Raw genomic sequence first — 21,695 nt, 5'->3', positions numbered from 1 at the left:
TACTGTCGAGCACTATATTGCAAAATTTTTCGTGTTATAATTTACACAATATTGAAGCCTCATGTCCTAACTATAAGAGTCATGTTGTCTTGTTCAAGTTAATATTACTTTGCTCTTATTTATGTTGTGAATCGGCTTTCAGTTGCGGTCGCCACCTGTTATCTTATAATGATAGTTATAAGTACATGTTTAATGCACGTTGTTGTCTGGAACCGACCCGCTCGGTTGCCGGCTGTGGTTTGATAGCGGCATCTCTTCTGATACCCACTTGTATACGCTCAGTTTTATTTATCTACACTACTATATACACATACCCTACTACACACACCTACTTATACCTATACACTAAGATTAATACACTCAAGTACTACACTATAATTGTACTAAGCATTCATACATCATTAAAAATTCTTTTAAATAAATATGTAGAAAAATGAAGAAACAAAAATTATTTACCGTTGGAATTTTTAACGCGGGATCCTTATCTACTGGACATGACGAATTTATAACAACTATGCAACGTTACGGAGCGGACATAGTCGGAATTAATGAGACGTGGCTTAAACAGAATATGGACGAGCGTGCCCCGGTGGTGCCAGGGTACAAGCTGCGCCACGTGCCGCGCCCGCCCGCCCTGCGGGGCCGCGGCGGCGGCATAGGCTTCTACATAAAAAATGGTATTAGCACGCGTATCCGGAAGCACCCCGTATCGCCTACCGTGGAGCAGATGTGGCTCAGCTGCACTGTCAACTCCATCAAATTACTTATCGGTACAGCATAAAGGCCAGAATGGTTGGACATTAACACGTTCTTTGATGCGTTGACGGACTCGGTCACGTCATTCTCAGGATATGACCAGCTGTTACTCATGGGGGACTTTAATATAGACTTATTGACCAACAATAACAAAACGGCTTTATTTAAGGACTTCTTACATAGCGTTGGGTTAACTCAAACAGTTCAGCAACCTACTCACTTTGCCAACGACCACTGTGAGACGCTGATAGATGTCGTTTGCACAGATAGTACAATTGGCCACACTAACGTAGATTATATACCGGCACTAGGTAGACATGCATTTATCACAGCAACGTTAAACATAAAGAAACCAAAGTTCACTCCAAAATTTATGACCATTCGACCGCTAAGCGATATACTTTGGAACTACTTCAACAATGACCTAAATAACTTAGATTGGGAAAGTATAATGCAATGTGATGACATAAATAGTATGGTGGACGCTTTCAATAACTTGATTCTACAATTATTTGATCTTCATGCGCCAGAAAAAAATATATGTATCAGGGATCCCGGATACCCGTGGATCACCGAGAATATAAAATATATGATGTATTTGCGAAACGAAGCCTTCAAAAAATATAAATTAACTAGGTCTGAAGTTAATAAAAATTACTACCTTGACTTAAAAAAATTGGTTATTTCTACATTAGACAAGGAAAAACGCGCCTACTATGAGTTTTACATTAATAATAATAGTAAAAACTCGGCGACACTGTGGAAAAATTTAAAAAAAACAGTACTGCGAAGTCATAAGTCGACTGACCTACCACCACAATTTAATGATCCGGACGCCATAAATACACACTTTTTAAATTTGCCTTCGAAGGAGGAACTAAATTTTGCTGACTTAGCATATTTTGAAAGTAACAGATTTGGTGATTCCAAATTCCAAATTAAACCTGTAGATAGCAAAACAGTACAAAAATTCATTAATATATTAAAATCTAACGCACAAGGCATCGATCGTATATCTCTTAAAATGCTTTGCCTGACTCTTCCGCGAACGCTGGACGTCATAACGTATATTATAAATTACTCACTAATGAACTATACATTCCCGCAACTATGGAAAACTGCCATCATAAAACCTATACCTAAGACATCGTGTCCCTCTACTGTTAATGAATTAAGGCCGATAAGTATACTAGCTTGCCTGTCTAAAGTATTAGAAAAAGTTGTATGCGATCAGATGAGCCAATATATTGAATGCAATAACATTCTCCCTACTGTCCAGTCCGGGTTTAGGAAGTTTCGCAGTACAACAACGGCTCTCCTCGATGTAGTCGATGATATACTCTGTTCGCAAGATAAAGGTCAGGGCACTATTTTAACGCTATTAGACTTCTCGCGTGCCTTCGATACTATTAGCGTCCCTCGCCTACTGGCCAAACTGACCTACTATGGATTTGAAGCCGATACAGTAAGGTGGTTCTATAGCTATCTCAGCCAACGATCACAAATTGTAAAACTTACCAATATTAATGGCGAAACGAAAATTTCCTCAGCTAGTCAAGTGACCAGAGGAGTCCCACAAGGGTCTATACTTGGACCTATTCTATTTATTCTGTACGCCTGTGATATAGTAGACTGCATAAAAAACTGTAAATATCATATCTATGCAGACGACCTACAGATATACCTATCATGTGTCCCAGATGGCACTGCAGATACAGTAACATTAATAAATGAGGATTTAAACCAAATAGTAGCATGGTCTAAAAGTAATTCGCTCTTACTGAATCCCACCAAATCACAGTTTCTTATAATAGGATCAAAACAACAAGTTTCAAAAATAAAAGCCAATAACCCCGATATAAAGGTAGCTGGCGAGTCAATCCAAATGGTAAGTGAAGCTAAAAACCTCGGCATTTACTTTGACTCTAACCTGCGCTTCGAGAAACATGTTTTAAATTTAGTGTCAAACTGCTTTTATAGATTAAAAATTCTTTATCGTATAAGACCCTACATAAAAACTGAGATTCGTGAGCAGTTATGTGAAAGTTTAGTTTTATCTAAATTAAATTATGCTGACACAGTATACGGTCCTTGCATCTATGGTAAAACACAGCGTCTTTTACAGCGAGTGCAAAACGCTTGTGCCCGATACTGCTACACCATCCCTGCTCGTAGTCACGTTACTCCGTACCTCATAAGATCAAAGTTATTGAAATTGGCAAGCCGTCGGCACCTTCACTTTGCCTGCCTTCTATTTGGGATTATACAGAAACGGCTGCCCGAATATCTGTTTAATAAACTACGGTGGTCACGTGACCTCAACTCTCACCGAACCAGGGCATCCTCCTACCTGCTTCTAACCCCTCAGCATAAATCAGCATCGTTTGCGGGAAGCTTCTCCTTTAACTCCACACACTGTTGGAATAAATTGGATCCTGGATTGCGCGACCTGAAAACCGTAAAATCGTTTAAGTCTAAGTTAAAAACAATTCTGCTAACAAAACAACAGTCGACCCATCTACGGGTATAGTAGTCGTAGTTATGGAGAAGTTTGCAGGTTTTCTATGACATTGCTCTAGTGATTATTATAACTACTTTAACACACATTTTAACTCAACCCAATATTATTATATGAGGCGTTAGTTCAAGTGACTATTTACTATAGGTACTTACACTAGTTTTCTTCGCAACACACAAATGGACTCCCGCGGCATAATATAATCTTCCATTATTGTACATATTTTCTTATCTCCAAAATCATCCCATTTTTTGCAACACAGCTAATGTTCACAGCTACCTTCAATATGAATACCTTCTGAAAGAAACATAAAATCAAGGTAACAAAGTAAAACCACAATGCCATGTATGTAAGTAACGAATTTATTTAGTAATTACATACCTTTAGTCTATGACTTCATTCCCAATATCCATCGTAAAATTGAATTATTCATTACACAAAAATATACCACTCGCCTACAGATTCACTACATGATATTTCTAATTACGTTTTAAATCACAATCATATATTTATTTACAGTTTATGGCACAGTGTGGGCGCAGCACGGCGGCAGCGTAGGCACTGAAAGCCTTTTACAGCCGCGTGAGGCACTCGGGGCCGCTGAAAACACGAACCGCTTATGCGTGTGAAGTACCCCGGGTGACCTTGGTTCACAGCTGCCGGCCGTGCACTTGCCATAGTTTTAGTTTTTAGTTTTTATTTATAGTCAGTGGCATCATAAAGGGAAGCGGCTGAAAATCAGCGCGGTAGTAGGTAACATATTATCTTCTACCGCCTTAGCTGAGCCGCCGTCCGTTTCGGTGCCAGACAACGCACACATATCCTCTCATTTATTTCTTTTGTTTAGTCATAAGGTCTTTGTGTTCATTTATTACTGTTTTTCATTATGTTTTCTTTTTTTTTTTTTTCTGTGTGTGTGCGATGGCACGGAATAAACGTTTTTATTATTATTATTATTATTATTATAGAAGAAATTCCGTCATTATCAATTTTACGTTACGAATGAATTTAGTAAACCCAGTAAACCTAACTAATCCAGAGGAAACCTAAAATATCTTTCTGTCTCTCTGAAAAACATACTTAATAGCCCAAACTCGATGCTTTTAGCTATTAACATCTTTGAAATAAAATTCAGTCACCACCTTGTTACTGCCCTCATCAGATCCTCACGACACCATTCCTCAACCAGTACCATGAGACTGTGTTTTTGATGAATCCTAACCTAATGTTCCTACGTATTGTCATCACTTAGATCAATTCGCTATATTCCTGCTCCTCATCGGACCTTTACGAGACTGTAATGTCACGCGAGAACATTGCCTACTATCTAATTTAATTTAATGTATTGAATATAGTGTAAGAATTATGCTTCCTCAATTTCAAATCAAATTATGTTGGTGTCATAAAAGTTGAAAAAGTGCAATGACAACCAATGTGCAGTGATTTTGTATCTGTACACGAAAAGATCGCGAGCTGTCAGTGCTGCCTAAACCGACGTGACCCTTCTTTGGAGGCCAGCGGCCGACTGAGTCAAACGTCGCTTGTGTTTATGATTTTATAACACAGAAAGCCGCCATAGATATTTGTATGAAGATTTGAGGGAAAAAAATTGCCCAAGTTTGTTATTAATTTACACAAAATAGGTGTGTGTTTATTTAAAAACAAGGTATTTAGCGCCTAGTCCAAGCATTTATCTTTATAATTTGATAAGAATCATATGAAAATTCTTTATAATTACGACACAGTTGTTACAATACGGGAGTGTGATTTACTGGTTTTTCGAAATTAATTTACAGTTATCCATAAGAATTTACTTAAATTCGAATGATTCAGCACCTAGCTAGACTCTTCGGCTACCTGTGTGATTTTTTTCAAGGCTGTAGAGCATCATTTACTATATAATTCTATGACAATGCCAACCCTCGATTCCCTATTGCAGACCCTTAATTCCATTTTGTAATATATATAACATGACTTTTGTTTTCGATGGTATTATTAAAAAATCATATGATTTACAATGCCTATTGATTTCAATACAGTATTAATTCTTTTCACAAAGGCTTGTTTAATTCCTATAAAACATCCAAATGTAATAACAACAATAAACATTTTAAAATTATGGTATTACCACATTAAATAAATTTTACAGTTCCCTCTTAATACCAAGTGTATCGTTTTGTGAAGTTGAGTGTCGTTGCTTTGTAATTTCATCCCTGTATATTTTCTAACGTACAATGATTGTTCCGAGTATTTCTTAATACTAAAAATTAATGTAGCCTTGATGAAAAACATTAATACATGTATTTGTGAAATCAAAGAAAGTTTGTAATCCCAAATGAATCTTTTGTTTTTACAAGTGATCACAATGATTATTCCGAGTATTTCACAATACTAAAAATTTATGTAGCCTTTGTTTGTATAATAAACATTATGTTGAATCGTCATTATATTATCTAAGTGTTTAGTTCATATGCCCGCTAACAGATGTCACTATGCAATAGTCTACATCGCGGTATTAAGTTTTCTTGCGTGTTATAATGACTTTCTGGTAAACGTTACTTCTACCACTAAACAGTGCTCAGATTTGGACTTTTACAACTATCGCATCTTATCGTACTTTGGTTTACAGTTCATAGTGAGAACTTATATGAGAACACATAGATAGAGTCGGTAGCTACGAGAGCGAAGCTGATCGAACTCAGTTAACTCAGTTTTGTTACGTGTCATTACCGGTGTGGACTGTGGCCTGCGCTATGGCTATTGAGATCACAAAAACGACTACTTGAAATTACAAAACACCCACAATATATTTAACTTCACGAATGTATTTCCTAGTCAAGACAATACTAAAGAATTATTAGAAGGAACAAATTTTATGTATAATTATCACAACACAAATGTAGAAATTACTAAACACCCTACTGAATCTGAGTATGCTTGTGTATTTCCTAGTCTATACATTACAAAAGGAAAAATATGTTCAGTAATAATAAAAACACAAACACTAGTATCACAAAACAACGTCTGTAAGTAACACAAAGATTAGTAATATTTACAGAGGTACTACTAAAAGACACTATTTTGTTAAACTTAAAATGACAAAGTTTTATAAATATCGCTTTATCTATTGTGTAATGTCTACACATATTTTTTACTTATTTATACAAAACTGAATTTACAAAAGTCCGATTGTAACAGTAACAGTAAATTTGTTGTACTGGGAATAACACCCATTTTAGTAACTTCAACACTATTTTTGTACTTTTTTCTCTCAGTGTATGTCAAGTAAATTAGAACTGTTTAAGAATCACATACACTGCTCTGTGACATAATCAATGGAATTTAAAGGTTGTTGTTAATTATTGTTATTATTTACCTACATTGTTGTGCAAACTAGCGATGAGCGTGCACTTAATGAAGTCCTGTAAAACTTAATCTATAGAATCAATCATTTTCCTTGACGCCACGCCAGTAGCTTTATAGGCCCTGTTTCACAATGTCTGGTTAGTGCTACCTATGAGATAAAATACATGCTGTCACTCTATGTTATTATTTTTTTTTGACAGTGACAACATGTTTTTTACCTCTCTGGTAGCCACTAACCAGACATTGTGAAATTATTGTTATGGCTAACTCACGAATCCGATTAGCTTCTACTACAGATTGTGTGAAAGAAGTCAGTAATTATTTAGCTGGGCCATTTAGTAATCTTATAACGCTCTTAAATTGTGGAATGCAAGAGTTAAAAAGGTACTATTATCTATTCTATTCTATTCTCTGTGGGAGTGACAGTACCTGCGCCTGGCTCTCTCTAGTGGAGCCTTTGTACATATCCCCAAGGTCTAAACTGCCTTCCTAAGCTTGGACCATTTCCCACCACGCTGGTCCACTGCGGGTTGGTGGGTTCACATACCTAGATGTGCTAAAAAAGGTATATAATGTCTCTATTATTGTAACTAAACGTTTCATCGTTACGGCAGTATTATTATTATTTTGATACCACGTTTATAAGCACTTGTAAATTTTACTGTTTTATAAATGAGTAACGTGCAGCGAATATGTTTGATAAACAAAGCCAAAAAACAATCTTACGCAAGCAAAAAAATGCAAAAAATACCCCGCTTTACGATTGGTTGGGCGGTACTCTCTACATTGTGTGGTTGTGTGTCTGTCTGTCACACGGCTATTACGTGCGTTGACCCGGCCCGGCCCATTGTCTGATGATTCTCAAATGAATACCTTCGCTTATGATGATGACTTGATGACGGATCGTATTGAAAGTAATATGTGTTTGTATACTTTCGCGATCTCTGAGATGTTAGCACATATTATGATGGGTAATTATAGATTATTCGAGAAATTTATTGTGCGGAGATGAGTGGTTGTGTCGGTAGAGGACGTCCTAGTCGAAAGTATGTCGATTGTCGACCAGATAGGCGACATACTCAAGAAGAGCCCAATTAGGAGTTTCCGAAACCGACGTGCGTGTACGAAGAGACTAATGAATGTGGAGGAAGCGAAAGAAGTATGTCAGGATCGCGTGGCACGTGGAGATCCATAGTCTCTGCCTACCCCTCTGGGAGACAGGCGTGAGTGTATGTATATATATACTTATCGATTTCTTTACTATATTATGGCATGGGTTGTAGAAAAGCTTTATATTTTGTATTGAGGTAATATTTTTTGTCATTCGGCGATAAATTAGAGACAATTTGATCTTACTAACATAGGAGTATTTAAACTTTAAAAAAGCCATTTCATGAGTTTCAGGATCCCTAAGAAGCATAAAGTATCGTTAGTAAGTACTTCGAAATGTTATGGCTCCGGTTTCCCAAACGAGATGAATTTACAATGCTAACAGCTAATTCGAAGGTAAACAAAGCAGTTTCCAGTAGTAACGGGACGCGTGTTTAACACGGGATCCCTAAAAGGGCTAATTATGGTTTTACAATACACACTTTTTACTCTCGTACAGTTATTAGGGTTACTCTATACTGACCAAAAACAAACGAAAGCTGTCGTGCAATTCGATTTGTGTCATGTAGAGTGTCCCCCCAGCCCCCGTATTTTGTAACTTTTTGAGAGTTAGCAACCGGTGATAATTGGTATCAACTTAGAGACTTATTAACCGAAAACACCAAAAATCTTAGTGAAAGAAATATGCAAGAAGCCTAACAATATATCCTTACATTCAACATAAACATTTGTGAAATCAGATAAGTCAGTAAAAAGTTATTAATTAATAATGCTCTAAGTTGTCAGCCATTTTATACCAACCAACCCCACTCGGAGTTACATAATATTACGGGGGCTGGTCACGTTCAGAAGTTGTAGTGATCATTCTTTATGAAACATTTATAAATAGACGTAGACGTATATTTACGTAGTCGAACTTAACTATAGATTATTTAAGCACTTACTTTAACGAATTTACTAACCCAGTAATGTACGCAACATATCTTTTCTAAAACCTATTTATTTAGTCTTTCAGGAAAACATATTAAAACATTAAAATCGTTATTGCTGCCTGTACCACACCAACACCATCTACCTACTTGTAAACAATTAGTGTAGCCCTGAGAGCAATGACCTACATTGTAGAGCGTTTGTTTAGCTTAGTTAAATACTGAGGAAGTTATGGTTTTAATTTTTTTCACGCTTTTTCTTAGTAATAGTTTGAGTTTGGGGTAAGTATTAATAGAAGATATAATAATATGTTCTAAAGGGTGTTGTAATATTTCTTGAATAGAGACCATCATCATCATCACGACCCATTACGTCCCCACTGCTGGGGCACGGGTCTCCTTCCAATGAAGGAAGGGTTTAGGCCTAATGCACCACGCTGGCCAAGTGCGGGTTGGTGGACAAAAAGTAAAAGGTGTTGTTATATTTCTTGAATAGAGACCATAGAACACATCTACTCTAGGTAGAGACTAGAGACCATGAACAGATTGCTGGCCAGTGGTAGAGGTTGGATGAGGAAGGTCGAGGACAGAGTTTTATTGTGCACCTCGGGCTCTCACAAAGGACTTATAACTATATAGCAGCAGCTATGTTGGCTGATGATGATGTTGAGCTATGTACTTATACGTTTCAAAAATGATAACTGATTTAAACGAATAAACTTCTGTTTTTCAGACACGTAGCTACTCGAAGTACTTATTAACACCTCTATATCACATCGAAGTATAAAATGCTACTAATAAAGTAATAATGCCTACGATTGTACTACGGTTTGTTTACATTAGATAAGTTGATATGACTCGAACCTACTTCAGAGTTAGATAATTTTATTTTTTATGTATATACACCTATGAATCACAGATACTATCAAAGTTAACTAACTGAATGGTTAAGTACGTCATATACCTATGGTATATACCTATAATGACGTCATTGGGGCCATATTCCAGTAGTCAGAATTTGGTCGCCCTCTGAATCCTCTGACGCTGTGTCACTCTCATCTCACACATAAAATTACAAGTCATTTAAATATTTCATAAAATTTATAACCGCTATTTAAGGATATCCGTTACCTTGTTTGAATCATCTTGTGAATCTTTTAAAAAGCTATGATATTTTCCAGTACATGGCAGATAAGCTTGGTTTACTTGGTTCAGATAATTATGACCTCTGAAAAGACCTGTATCATTGAAATTTATTATAATATATTACCTCATTTTTAATGATACAAAAGAGATTTTCCTTTTAGGTACATATTATTTAAATTACTCTGAGTTGGAAGTTTAGCTTACAATAATATATGTCTCAGTTATTCACTATGCCTGTCACACTGACAGCTGTGCTAGTCACTGTCATTTACAAAGTGCACACGCAATTAACAATGCACATTACTTAGTATTCTAGACCTCACTCATTAGTCAATCTACACAGGTGCCATCCAGCCAACCTGTCCTTATACAGGACCTAAGCAGCTGCTATATTTAGACCTAACTAAAACCGAGGCGTCTACACGTCTGATTATTACATTCATTTAAATCTAGTCCTTTCATTTGACATATCAAGGAGAGGTTATGACTATAGTACCATTTGATTAAGGGCTGTTTTTGAGTGGCACGTTGAGGTGTCAAAGGACCTGTTTGATTAAATTGTGGGATGTTGATGGCAATCAACTGGTTAATAAATTGTTTTTGATTAACTTTTAAATTAATGTAATGATATTGTGCAGAATAATTGATAATGGCTGTGGCATTCGGCAGTGGAATTATGAAGCTGTTGTAACTAATGACATTTGTGGTTTGTTGCTTTTAAGATAATTACTAGAATATGACCCGCTTTGAGGTTATTATGAAATATACTAAACACACACACCATCATAAAATCTTAACTTGTACCTAGTTAGGCCAATATAATGTAAGTAAATAAAAAACTGGTAGGTAAGTATTCAATGCATTCACTTAAAATTTAATTATTTCTTACATAAGCAAATTATTATATCAACGATGACGATTTGATGGCTCTTTTGAGTAGTTTTGGCATGTTGGTATGAATACTTACCTTTTCATCTCTCATAAGATTTCGACATCGTTAATGACGTTTAGACAGTTACCTACCTCTTAATCGTACTTTACCATGCGTCTACGTCTATGGAAACGTTACGTAGCCCATTATATCTTATGACACGCAATTTTAGTAAACATCGAACTACTAAATACTGCGCCAAATTCTCAATAAGTAATCATAAATGTAGGTACATAAGTAACAATATTACTTTAAAGTTCATTAAAGTATATTAAAAAAACTTTACCCTAATTTATGGTGACATGTGCCCGCCATATGCATTTTGAGATGCGCAAACTTGATAACCGATTTCGAGGAACGTTTGATTGATGCGATGATTTCGTATGCAGAGATCGTCTCACAGACATTCGGACTTCCTTTTTCAAATGTTTTTTTCTTTTGTTTTCGACCAGTATGTATTTTATGACCGGCCTGTATTGTACACATACTTATAATAGTGCCAATACTTGAACATTGTAGTTACTTTGTAGTTGATGAAGAAGGGCTAAATTAAAATTAAGAGCTGTGAGCAGATACGAATAAAAAATATATGTAATTACCTACGGACAAATTTATTCAGATCCTCCCTCTATTTATTAGTCGTTTTAAAAAGTCCCATAAATAACATTGAGGCACACTATACTATACTACGAGTTTATTATCTCTAAACATTTTCAGAGACAAACTGCGGTTAGTAATTCAGTTGTTTTTGTATGTTTTACGTAATATTCAGTTCAATCAATTTTATTTGCAACACACCATAATTTTTTATCATTGGTAATACTTAAAAAGTGCACTAAAACCGTACAGTGTAACGCATAGCCAACCTAAGTATATACGAGTCTATAAAACTATACTCGTATCAAGAACATTGACACCACTTATCATAATAAAATATAGGGCGGATAAAGTGCCATCTGGCATTGCACAAATATCTTCACGTTATGTACTATGTATTCTATTTATTTATGTATTCTATTTCTTCTTAGGTACAATAATTATTGAGTGACATTGCAGTTTCTTTATTATTATTTTTTGCACACCTTTAACATAGTTTCTCCTGTACTTCCTGTGGGTTGACTGGTAGAAAATGCTTTTATCATTAAGTCCACCCTTTGTACACTTTTTATATATTTGTGGAATAAAGGATTAAATAATAAATAATAATACAATGTATACATAGAATTTGTACCTAATAATAACGTAATAGTCATAATAACTTCGTAGTGCGTAAGTTATAAAAAAGTTCGTCAAACTTTTAATATTCATAAATAATTTTTATTTATTTATTTTTTTATTTAATTACTGATTATAACTCTCCTTTCCGAGCTTCGCACAGTCTTTGATGGGAATCCCGTGGTATTCCGGGATAAAAAGCATCCTAGTACCTTACTAGGCACGTGCTCTGCCTAGCTGCCTACCGAACAAGGGAGTACATCAAATTTAGTAAGTACCTACTTTTGACATTCGTCCCACCAATTTGAAGGAAATTATGTGCATCATCAACCAACAAACGTCCACTAAGAACCCTTAGTAACATCTTTTATTGTTTCAATTACCTCCACTTATAAAATAAGTGTTGTCACTCATAAAAACGGCAGAAAATAAATAAAACGCACACGATTATCTTAATTATCAATATCCATAAATTAAAGAGCAGAAAGAAACAATAATTGTACACGGAGACATCGCAAATCAACGGACTGGCTCATTAAATGGCCATAGACCACTCATTTTACGATATTTAAAATTTAAATAAGTAAGAAAGTAACAAAAGCCAGTCTGTTGAACCAAGTGTAGAAACAAAACGCTATGAAGAAAAAAAACATATAAACATGAGTTCAATTTATGCATGAGATACGTAAAACGTTTTTATTAGGTACTTAGTTTAATTAATAGTTCTGCAAGTTAAGGAAATGACTGTAATAAGAATAAGTCATAAATATGGTAACAATGTTATGAAGACATTATTTGTAGCCATTTCATTGGTGGGTCAAAAAGTCAGGAGATAATTAATTATGTTTGATTAAAATAATCAATACGTAAAATTCGTCCACTCCTAGACATAGATCTTTCCCAACGAGCACCACAACACTCTGTCCTAGGTCATCCTCATAATCCTCAGCCAATGTTCTTATTCTTATTAGTCATCAATACTAACTAAAGCTCCAATTTCACAAAAGTCGGTTAAATCGTAACCAAAGGAAAGGAAAGGTTGATCAATTATACGTCATTTCCATATAAAATTCTTGACAGATGTGTCAAAAGTCAAGCAATAATACCTGGTTATGCTCTAACCGACTATGGAGAAATTGGCACTTAATAACTTAAGCAAATCTGTCGAAAAATTTAATTTCGATTGACCAAGACAGCAATCACAGTAAAGTTTCAAAATGGTTTCTATATTGCCTCGCATGCTAAAACCATGTCAGTAAGTACACAGTATTATGCTCCAATAGGCACCAGCAACAAGATTACAAATACAGAATCTTATGTCCACATTCAAACTTGTTTTGAGTCGTTACTGTAATTACTTGTTTAGTTTAGTAATAAAGGACAGCGAACTAACTCAAAATGACTGCCTAGGTCTTCTATGGTTTAAAATAGGATCAGACCGGAAAAAAACCCTCCTACTGGATACCTGGTAGAGATTGCTTCTATAGTAGATAATATTATCTTATTTTTGTTTACGTTTTTTTGTTAATAAAGAGTAACCCCTTATTGTTCTTTGACAGATAGGAGACAAAACAGAACAATAGCTAAAACGTCCTATGAATAAGGGGTTAATTGTATCTTATTGTATTGAGTAATCTTATGTATTTCAGACCAATCTATTTTCGTGAAATGGGTATGAATACCGTTGATACCAGATAATTTTGACGGTCGAATGGCGTAGTGGTTAGTGGCCCTGACTGCTATGCCGAAGGTCCCGGGTTCGATTCCCGGCTGGGGCAGATATTTGTTTAAAGACAGATATTTGTACTCGGGTCTTGGGTGTTGATATTTATATTTAGTATCTATCTATCTATGTATTTGTGTAGATATATCAGCTGTCCGACACCCATAACACAGGTTCTGCCTAGCTTGGGGTCGGATGGCCGTGTGTGAGATGTCCTTACATATTTATTTATTTATTTTATTAATTATATTATTGTTCAGATAGACCATTTTAAGTTTAAAAGAACAGTTAAGAAGTAGATTCGTTTTTTTTGGAAATCTATTTAGCTAAACATGTATTATCTTATGACTGCAGTGCACATAAGCTTTACTCTACTTAAATAATTAATTTGTTAATGATTTCGTAGATTTAATTAAGTACTGTCATTGTGTACTTTATTAAACGGTAGAGTATTTAGTCCTTTAGGATAATAATTAGTCTTATCAAGAAGTCTAAATAAGTTAATTAAACAATAAGATTACTGATTATAAGGTTTTTAACTTGAGTCTTGTAGCTGGTATATTAGTTTTATGTTAAATGAAACTCATGAATTAACTTAATTAGTTAGGGCCTTACCACAAAAACTAAGATAGTATTTAACGGTGTTTAGCGCTTTCAAAAGACTACAAAATCTGTCAAATTTCGTTTTAAACACTTTAAACACTGTTTAGTTACTACCACAAAAAACTTTAAACACTAAACAGTGTTTAAAGTTTTTTGTGGTAGTACAGCTTGAATCCTAAAAATAAGAATTGATAACTGGATGGACGCATTGTCTGTCGTATCATTTGTTATTTAAACAAAATTGTATTAAGATTTCTCATAATAACGAACGTTTGCTAATAATATTTTGTTTTTCTTTCCTCTTCCTGTGGGAATTGGCAAACATAATAGTGTTTGCATTAAGTAAAGTATTTTTTTCCTTATCTTTATTGGAAAAAACAAAAAGTTTTGGAAATAAGGATTAAGGATTACTGTTGCAATTTTATGTTCTGAATAAAATAACGCTTAAGTGACTAAAACCCAAAATGGGACGTCTCATTGGAGATTATTTAACCGTAATTATATTATATTAATTGATGACACATAAAGTCTTCTTCAATAATATTCCTGTTCGTTTACATTGTCCGCATGATAGGTAACACATTAATGACCAGCAGATGAGCCGAGCCATAATGCACTCTAACGACTCTACCAAAGCATTCTAACTTAACAAGCGTGACTAATCAAATAAATCTCATTATTACTTCATCAGAACTGACCTCATCTTCCTCGTCGTCATTGTAGAAGGGATCCAGAAGGCTGTTTTTCCAGGCGATGACATCGCTGGGGACCGCATACGCGTCGTGGTCCCTTAAGTTGGCGTACAGAGGGCTGTCGCGGCCGACGCCTTCAGAACTAGCGCTCATGGAGCAGCTTTCCACCTCGATGCTGCCGCCACACGAGCACCCTTCATCCGTGTAGCTGTACCCATACTCGATCTCCTCGTAGATGTTCTCGTCTGTGAGAGCGTCTCGCACCGGCTCGTAGCCGTCGTCGGGCGCGCGCGCCGCCGTCATCGCGACTGGCGCGCCCGCGTCGCCGCACCTGTCTCCCACCTCGCTCAGCGCGTACACGGAATAATCGTGCACTAAGTCCGCCGTCGTGTCGTACGGTATGTCCGTCACTGTCGCCAGGTTCTGCGTAAGCACCTTCCGTAGTATTTCGTCAGAGTTGTGGAAGCCGGAGCTGTGCGACCAGACCGCCGCGTATTGGTCTTTATTGTTGTCGTTTTCGTCGGTGCTGCACTCCTGGTAGCTCCAGCAGGTGCTCTCGGAGTCAGAGTCGGACGCGACCGTCACTTGTTCCGGCTTCACATCCATCGTGTCGTAAAACGAGGAGGAAGACGATGGAGTTTTTAATCGAGTTCGCGGTAAGGGGACGGGTTTCACTTGGCTCTCCATGTTTAAGGGCGCATTTTCCTTCGCAGGTGTGCTCGTAACGAATGACACGTCCGATAGCGTAGATTCACAATCACTGCACTCCATGTTGTGTCCGTTTGTGCGTCCATTCACAGTCACTGTTTGCTCTTCCGCGTTCGATATCACTGTGGGCTGATGCACGTGCACTTCACTGTTACTCACTAGGTCATAACACTGAGTGACGACGTCGAACTCGCCGAGGCACTGGTCGAATATGTTGAGGAAGCTGAGGGACACTTCTTCCTTTTCTGCAGGTAGGAGGTGGCGGTGGTACTCGTCGAGCTTGTAGATCTCCTTGCCTAGCTGCGACAGGATCTCGTCGAAGGCGCTGTCGGGGGACGCGCTGGGGGAGGGCGCGGGAGGGTCGGGGGGTTGCTCGGGGGGCTGCAGGGCCAGCAGCGGGTCGTATTCCTCAGGGGAGGCGCGCAGCACCGCGAGCCAGGCGAGCACGGGCGCGGCCGGCGGCGGAGTGCCCGGCGCCGCGGGCGGCAGCCAACTCGCGACCTCACACATTATCACCGCTCACTTCATGACAATATTGCAAACCGATGAATCAACGGTTTTCCGCGAACAACCGGTCCTCAAAATCCCGTCATAATGTGGCTGCAGCGCGCGCCGCACTGTCCGCAGAGCTCCGCAATTATCTGGCGACATTTGCACTCGGCCGCGATTACTGCTTATCGCACCGCGACAACACCGCGCACCGCTCTTCTTCACCTAACAACTCTATCTTGAAAACATCTCCAAGACGTGACCTTTTCTTGATAGCGATTTGAGCAACAAAGTTAACTTTTTATTTCTACCGATATTCACTGCTCTAAATTTACGTACTGGCTGAATGCATTGCTTGTTTATTTCCTTTGTCTTTACGTGCCGGAAAAAGAAAGAAATAATAAACAAATGCCGGTAGGAACTCCCGCGAGCGCGGCGCGACCTTCCCGCGCTTATTTGAAAAAAGAACCGGGACGGAAGCGTCCGCGCGCGCCGCGGCTGCTGCGATAGTGTTGTGCTGGCCGGCAATTAAATCGATGCATTCATACCGAGCGCTGCCGCTGGCCGAGTTGACCGATATTCGACGTTATTTCCGTGGCGCAGCGCGCCGCATGGCGTAACCGCACTAAAAGCAAATGCAATATGCGTTAGATAAATGAAGCACAACGGGCGCGGGCGCAGTACATTGTACAAGATCTACATGGAAAGGAAAGCGATGCCAACCTGAAGAATTCCGGATCCTCGTTTTAAGATTTTTTCATGTTAAAAGATTTCTCTTTTGTAAAGTGGAAGTTAAAATGCAGGTATGCTTGCTGGATTTTTAACGGTATCGTACCTTTGTATAAAAACGGGAATTCAGCATTGATGGCCGAATAAGAGGTAGGTTGTGGTAATTAGGTACCGACCCATCCACTTACTTTCTCGGAACATGGATTCTTATTTACTGAAGTTCAAATATTTGTCGCTCTTATCTGATCTGACATGATGACAATGCCTGTTGACATTTTACACGTTGCGCAGGAGTCACTGTTTAATATTCATTCGCGAGATAAACCACCAGTATCTGATCATTACCTACTTATTTGACACAAACAATACACAGAGACGGAAAACGCTTGCGTTAGTGTACCAAAATAAGAATACAAAGAGCTATAAAAAGTGTTCACCAAAATCTTTTTGATTGAAAAGGAGTGGTAGTTTTTTGTGGACAGCCCGCGGCCGCAGCTTGGCAAACCTTCTCAATGTTTCAGTAATGAATGGCTAAGCGCACATCAGATGAGGAACTATATGGATCAAACTCATTCATAAAGAAATCAGAACACGCATGCCAGTTATTGCAATCTCATCTCTAAATTCAACCAAACACAATGCATTTTCCTGGTGTCTACGCCGGGGTTTATACGTCGTTATGGTTTGCTTTGTTTGTCAATGGCCTACTGTTTTAAGTTGCAGTTTGTATTATGGCCGGTTATGTGGAAACGCATGGCCTAATGGCTCCGGTGCAGTGCAGATGCCAAAAATATATCTTCATAGAGACGAAGCCAGTTCATGCTTTGTGTAGTTCCACTGAGAATTGAACTAAATGTTTACAGGTAGAAAAATTCAAATGCTGTGGTTGGAAAGCATGTAATGTCAATAAGAACATTATTCAACTAGATTTACTAAGCATGGCATATTTAGTATATCTCATTGAATTAAACTTATTAAAAATTTTGGAGGAATGTAATTTTGATAAAAGTACCTATGTAAAATATATTTAAATTTTTGTTCCACTACCACAGACAACCAGATGTTACTGTCTATTCGGTCCAATTTAGTTCAGTCCATGTTACAGCCAGCCAGTAATTATCGCTAATCGTCTCAATGTAGCTCAATTAGACGGGACCAAGTTTTTTTGACCCTCACACATGAATGGGCAATTGGGAATATGTGTGTGTGTGTGATATTGTGGGTGTCAAGACTGTCAAGGGTCAATGCACTGAATTTAGCGAATGATTCACCCAATTTCGATTCTACCTATAATTTCTGTGGCACTTTTAACGATTATAGTAATTGTTGTTGTATACGTTGAAAAGAAATTTGTTTAGTACATTATTAGTAAGTATTAATAATATGTTTTTATTTAAATTTGTTTTTTTTCTACATGTATGTAAGTAGTAATTACAGGGCTACACTACACTATTAAGCTATATTTACACATGATTATCTATCAGTTAAAATCACTTAATCGAAGTAGACGTGCTAGGATGTTAATGATGCCATAAAAAGCGATGAGTAAGTGAGTACCCGCATCTATGTAAATCGAATGATTTCGATACGATTACGATAACATAATCGACTTCAATACAGCTCCTCACTAAGAAACCTTTGTTTTCTTTATTTTCAGTTTTTAAGACTATTTATTATTAATTATTTGTCAATAGGTAGGTATTATTTAACATTATTCCAATAAACAGTAACTATACAGCTTCCACTTGTTATTGTATTTTAGACGTTTCCTTATGTCTGGTAAGTAAAGTTGGTTTTCCTTTGCAGTCGTCAAATATGTATGGGATTTGAACTGTCTAAAAACCAATAATATAATTGACAGAGTATAGTTTATTAATTCCAGTTCCATCAATCAATCGTAAACCGATCTAAAATAACAAAAAAATTAGGTACGGAACCCTAATGACCAAAAGTCAAAATCAGGCAGTATAGAAGTATTATAAAAACCCTGTACTTGGTCTTCCTCGTCCAACCAACACCACCACCGTTGCTATCTAATCTAATTAAGGTAAGCATTGGCATTTAGATTATTTTACTTCCCTAAGTTGCATATTAGTTAACTCATATATTTTTAACAATTAACAAACTTCCTTTGTCGTTTAAGTTGTAATCCAAATTAATTTATTCCACAGAGTAGCAGTAGGTATCAATTGGATAGTTTCAATACTTTGTCGGTCGTAAACATTTTATTAGTGTGGTGTATTTTAGAGTGGTTTATAAATAGTCTATCTACCAGCATTCATGATAGACGGAGGGAGCGGTATGATGAGTATAAATATTATTTTTATTATGAAATAAATAAACAACATTCTTTGTACAAATTCGGCGGTGTACCTACATATCCTGGTATTGTTTATAATCTCATATTGAATTCCAATCGTATGAGTTTTATAATGATGGGCTGGAGCCTGGAATACTTTGATTAGGTATTTCAGTAAGTAAAATTTTCTGCCGCGAGCTTTCCTTGGCAATACCGGAATAAAAGGTATTGTTAGTTATGTTATGGTGTAGACCTTTTGTGCGGGTCGCAAGAGGAAAAGAGTTCACATTGCATAGCATACAACACCATTACAATACGTTACATATTTCCGCCAGTATAAACAATCCTAGAATAGATCAGATCAATCATCTCATCAATATTAGCGTGACATCCCATGAAGTCCCGGAGAAAGATGAAGGAAGTTCAATCAACCAAACCTTAGCAGAGATAGGAGAAAAGATAAAAGGTTTGAAATCAGATGCAAAATCATTAGATATGAGTACGATGTCCTTTCACGATGTGCATCAGTATTCAGTTGGCTACGGAACATTGGCCATACTAGCAACTATCATCGTGGTGTTGGTGATCCGAAGACGACGGGCGTCGGGCTGGTGGTGCCTGCCGCCGCCGCCGCGGCCGCAGCCGCAGCAGCCGAGCCGTGCGTCCCTAAAGGGCGCCGCCGCCGGCAGATCAGGCTCCAGTGTTAGTGTTAGTGAAGTGAATTCGCGAAAGCAGAGCACGGCTGACCGTCAGCCGAGAGTGAGTGAAGTGAATGAGAGTAGTGAAAATAATGACAGATCAAATTATAACGTTTTCAGTCGATTATCGAGCATAAGATTCAGTAAAGTAGATAAAGCAACTTCCCCGGTAATTTATATATTTCTTGTAGTTTCTGTAGTAGGTCAGTTACAGGTAACGTGAGCTCTTTCGCCATCTGACTGCTGATTATTTGTAGTTCGGTTCTAAGTTGCGTGGGAGTTAAAAGATGTAGACTTATTTGTCCGTGATAAATATCGGTGATTGTGTCTAACAATACATTTTGTAGCTCCTTCAGGGTTAGCAGGAGATGATTTCCGGCCAATGCTGTTAATGTGAAGTCTTGTATCATGACTAAATCTTGAATTCGGGTCTGTAGTGCATTTGTTGAGGATTCTAAAGCTGTAAGTTGTTTGTGTATATATTTATGTTGCTTTTCCATAGTGCTTTCTATGCGTTTTAATGAGTTGAACTCTGCTTCTACTACTGAAGTCTGATTTTGCCATAATTTTGCTTGATATTGTTGGTTGGCTCTTATGAGTTTGATATCCTCGGCGTACTTTTCTGCGAATTGGCTGTCGAGTACTCCGAACAGGGCATTTGCTAAGTAGCCGACTCCGTTGATAAGACCTCGGCGCCGACGCTGTCTAGCGTGCTCGTTGTAATGCTGATTCAGTAGTAGTTCATTACAATAGCTTATCTCTTGATACGTATGCTGTAATTTTAGTAAGATCATTTGACAATTAGTGTCTCGGTCAATTTTGTGGCACGTGCTATTAAGGTATGCTGATAATTTATTAAAGGCTTCGACTCCAGTCCAATACGGCGCCATGTCGTAGTAAACTACGAGGGTCCACTTATCTCGTATTAGCTCAATTTTTGAAATAGGGTCGAAGAATATGCTTTGATTTTTGGGTAGGAGTGATATGTTGATTTGTGCCGTGGATGTTGAAACCAGCGTCATAAAAAATAATAACGCTGTAACAATAGCATGGAGCCCCATGCGTCTGGGCCTTTTCTGCTGCCGCTGCTCCGACGTGTTTTCCACAGATTGACTTGATATTTGCTCTTGATTTTGCGGTTTTCCCAGCGGTAAAACTGATAACTTTACTACTGGACGTTTGATATAACCATTTTTGGTCTTCACAGTGACGACTCTGACCAGGTTATCCTTCCCAGGATGTAACTCTGTCACTCTGCCCATTGGCCACTTACCCGGTGGTAAGTTGTCATCTTGTATAGTGACCAGATCTCCAATGCTGATGTTGGGTTTGGGCTTCAACCACTTGCTTCTAGAAGACATCTGCGTCAGATATTCTGCCTTCCATCGTTTCCAGAGTTCCTGGAACATCTTCGACGTGAGGTGCCAACGCGTTCTCGCATCTTGCTCAGTTTGAATGATGGCTGACCCGGCGCGCCCAGTTAGAAAGTGGGCAGGTGTAAGGAAATCGAGGTCCTCTGGGTCTTCTGATAATGCACATAGAGGCCGTGAGTTTAAGCAGCTTTCTATCTCACTGAGCAGTGTGGCATACTCTTCAAACGTTAGCTTTTGATCTCCCACAACACGTTTGAGATGAAACTTTAGACTCCGCACAGCCCTCTCCCAAAGGCCTCCAGCGCTTGGCCAAGATGGAGCATTAAAATGCCACTCGATCCCCATTTCTGTGACTTCTGCAAGAAAACTATCACTGAATACTTGCTGAAGCTCATGATATTGCTCTTGTA

General features: G+C 37.8%; 1 protein-coding gene across 1 annotated transcript in view; it reads right to left on the bottom strand.

The window, feature by feature from the left end:
• The window catches only part of LOC105380518, a 50,210-nt gene extending 33,836 nt beyond the window's left edge, over nt 1-16,374 (bottom strand). The window contains exon 1 of the mRNA XM_048626525.1: nt 14,996-16,374. Within this exon, the coding sequence (XP_048482482.1) occupies nt 14,996-16,207 (1,212 nt within the window). The 5' untranslated portion in view covers nt 16,208-16,374. The remainder of the gene's footprint in view (nt 1-14,995) is intronic.
• Nucleotides 16,375-21,695: the final 5,321 nt, after the last annotated feature.

Source organism: Plutella xylostella, chromosome 16 (assembly GCF_932276165.1).
Source record: "Plutella xylostella chromosome 16, ilPluXylo3.1, whole genome shotgun sequence".
Classification (NCBI taxonomy): Eukaryota; Metazoa; Arthropoda; class Insecta; order Lepidoptera; family Plutellidae; genus Plutella; species Plutella xylostella.
This window is presented reverse-complemented; position numbering and strand designations above follow the sequence as displayed.